This window comes from Hipposideros armiger, unplaced genomic scaffold, assembly GCF_001890085.2.
Source record: "Hipposideros armiger isolate ML-2016 unplaced genomic scaffold, ASM189008v1 scaffold_5, whole genome shotgun sequence".
Classification (NCBI taxonomy): domain Eukaryota; kingdom Metazoa; phylum Chordata; class Mammalia; order Chiroptera; family Hipposideridae; genus Hipposideros; species Hipposideros armiger.
Window position 1 is genome coordinate 2,036,997 of NW_017731355.1, and position 2,698 is coordinate 2,039,694.

General features: G+C 29.7%; 1 protein-coding gene across 1 annotated transcript in view; it reads left to right on the forward strand.

Moving 5' to 3' along the window:
- The window catches only part of CUNH14orf39 (chromosome unknown C14orf39 homolog), a 59,235-nt gene that overhangs the window by 17,741 nt on the left and 38,796 nt on the right, over nt 1–2,698 (forward strand). Inside the window, exons 9-10 of the mRNA XM_019646024.1 lie at nt 371–456; nt 1,833–1,971. Coding sequence (XP_019501569.1) covers nt 371–456; nt 1,833–1,971 — 225 coding nt within the window. The remainder of the gene's footprint in view (nt 1–370; nt 457–1,832; nt 1,972–2,698) is intronic.

Below are 2,698 nucleotides of genomic sequence, written 5' to 3' on the forward strand. Positions count from 1 at the left end.
TGAAGCGACATCCTCCACAACTAGACTGAAGAACAAGGGGACAGCAACTTGTCTGTTCCCCTTCCCCGATTCCCCAGTTCTGTTCCCCTCCCCCAATTCCCCAATAAAAATCTTAAAAAAATAAAATAAAAAAAGGTGGAAGCTCTTTGAAATCTAGGTTTTCTAATGGAATTGTAAGGAAAAGTTAAAGGAATGCAATTTATTGTTAATTTGACTGTTCTAGCAACTTTCACTAAACGATAGCTAATACTACCAAAAATATAAATCTTGCGATTATATAGAAAAAAATAATAATAGTTAAGATAAAGCATATGTTCCTTAATGCTTTGCAGGTAATTAATTTGCTTTGCTTTATCATTTTTCTTTTTAGCGGATTACAAGGCTTCATGAAACTAAAACGTTTTCAGAAACCCTGGAAGAAAAAAATAAAGAAAAGAGAAAGGAATTGAAAGAAAGGTATAGGTAAACTTTAAAGTGGGATTTTATGTGAACAGATATACTGCATCTAAAAATTTTATTCTACATTCTATCCCAAGCCACTAATATTTACACTGTAGCTATTTTTTTGTGCAGGCTATTTTCTGTTCATTTCTTATGAAAAATATTAATTTATACCTTTAAGTATTATGGACTAATATTCAAATATGTTTGTTATTTAGTAAGGCCAAGGATAATTTGTAGAGAGAAATAGGGAAGCACAACATATTTGTTCTGTAAACTGTCAGTTGTACATTTCATCCAGTTTTCCATGATGAGTCACCAATAGGAGTTAAAACAAGAGGAACAAGGGTGGGAAGAGCAATGTAGTTACCATTTTATCACTGTGTCACCAGCTTGACTAGTTCTTCCTTTGCCACAGAGAGTGAAGATGGGCCAAAATGCTACAGAATCTGTGGCATCATGTTTCCTTGTCATTCATCCTAATGGTGATAAAATAGACATCAATGGTGGGGGCATTTTTTAAAAAAAGATTGGTTTTGTCTGTTATTGTGTGATGGAAAAATAGATGTATTACTGTTGCTGTTTCTAATAAACTTTCTGCTTTTTCTCTTCTGCCCATGCCCTTTTTCATTTTTCTTAAATTCCTCTCCTCAAGCTCCATTGCTCTTATCCTGACTTTTAAACACATTCCTCTCCCAAGTTAATTTCCCTGATCCCACTTTCTTGGATCCATTATTTTCTTGATTCTTCCACTCCCATGTCTCACATCCATAGGTAAATGTACAGAATTTTTCTTCATTGACAAATTTTTAATATAAAATTTTCTGTATTCAGAGGAACTTATATAACTATTTAGTCATTTTTACTCAATACATATTTTGAGTTATCAATATTTAAATTATCAAAATTAAATTTTTTTTTAATTTAGGGAATATCCAATGAAATTATTCTTCCAGTAAAAAACTTAAAAGACCCATTTATGATTGTAATATTGTTTTAATTGTTTCTATATTCATGCTAGTTGACTTGTTTCCAAATAAATCTTTTTAAAGTTTGAAGTACTCTGAAATCTAAAGCATGCTATTTGTGAATAAAGCTTTGGTTTAAAATATTTTTGACATATTTAGAAAGTCTTTTAAAATGATTACATTTTAAAAATGAGAGTGTGGTAACCTAAGAGGAGCACTGAAACTTAATCAGGAGAAGTTTTGGCTGTGACACTTGTAAGTAATTTAATAATATTGGGCAGATCTGTTAAATTCTCTGGAACTCAGTTTTATTATTGAGAAATAAGGAGTTTTAACTAGATAGTATCTAAATATCTAGTCTATTTTAATATATGTTAATTTTTTATTTAGCTAATATTTAATGTAATTTATTCTTCTCTTTAGCATTTTTGAAAAAGATGAGCAACATGCACATATATTGAATAAAACCTCTCAGAACAGTCAATTATTTCTGCCATATGAATTTCAGAAATTAATCAGACCAATAACTATGCATTCTTCAGAATCAAGAGTTATAGGTACAGTATCTTTATTATTCAATAAGTTAGTCCTCTTTGGAAACACATAGAAGAAGAAACAGAAGGAAGCAATTTTAGTTATCATTTGGTGTAACCAAGAACAAATGATACTAGAGACCCATAGACTTAGGAAAGTACCACTTTGATTTTTTTCTGAGAGCAAACGATATAATATATACCTTTTATACCTAACTTTTTTCTTTTTGAGAGAGAAATCACATTACATTAAAAAGAAAGTGTTTGGGTCTGGTTGCGTGGCTGTCAGAGGAGGATGAATAATTACATATATTTTTATTTGAAAAGTTGTATTATCAATATATGTGATTAAAGTAAGTAGCCGACTTGTGTTAATGATATTTGTGACTTAGTCACTGAGATATTTGAATCATGTTTCATTCAATGGATCTGTAGATTAGATTAAATACATTGTATTAGATTAACTACATTGGCTGTTTTCCTCCCCTGGTTATTAATTATCACCATTCTGTCTTCTTTGACTTCCTATTATAAAGATGTATAGTTTTGTCAGCTGGTTTTCATTTTACATTCATAATTATTGTAATAGTTATTATATAGTGAGGAATTAAGAGTTATGCAATAATTTCATAATTTTGTATTTTAAATTACGTATTCATGTTACTAGATTTTTTACATGACAAGGTTAGGTTAAATGTTGGTCATGATATTTGATTCTACCTACGGAATTGATTTGAATTTGTATAATTTAATAAT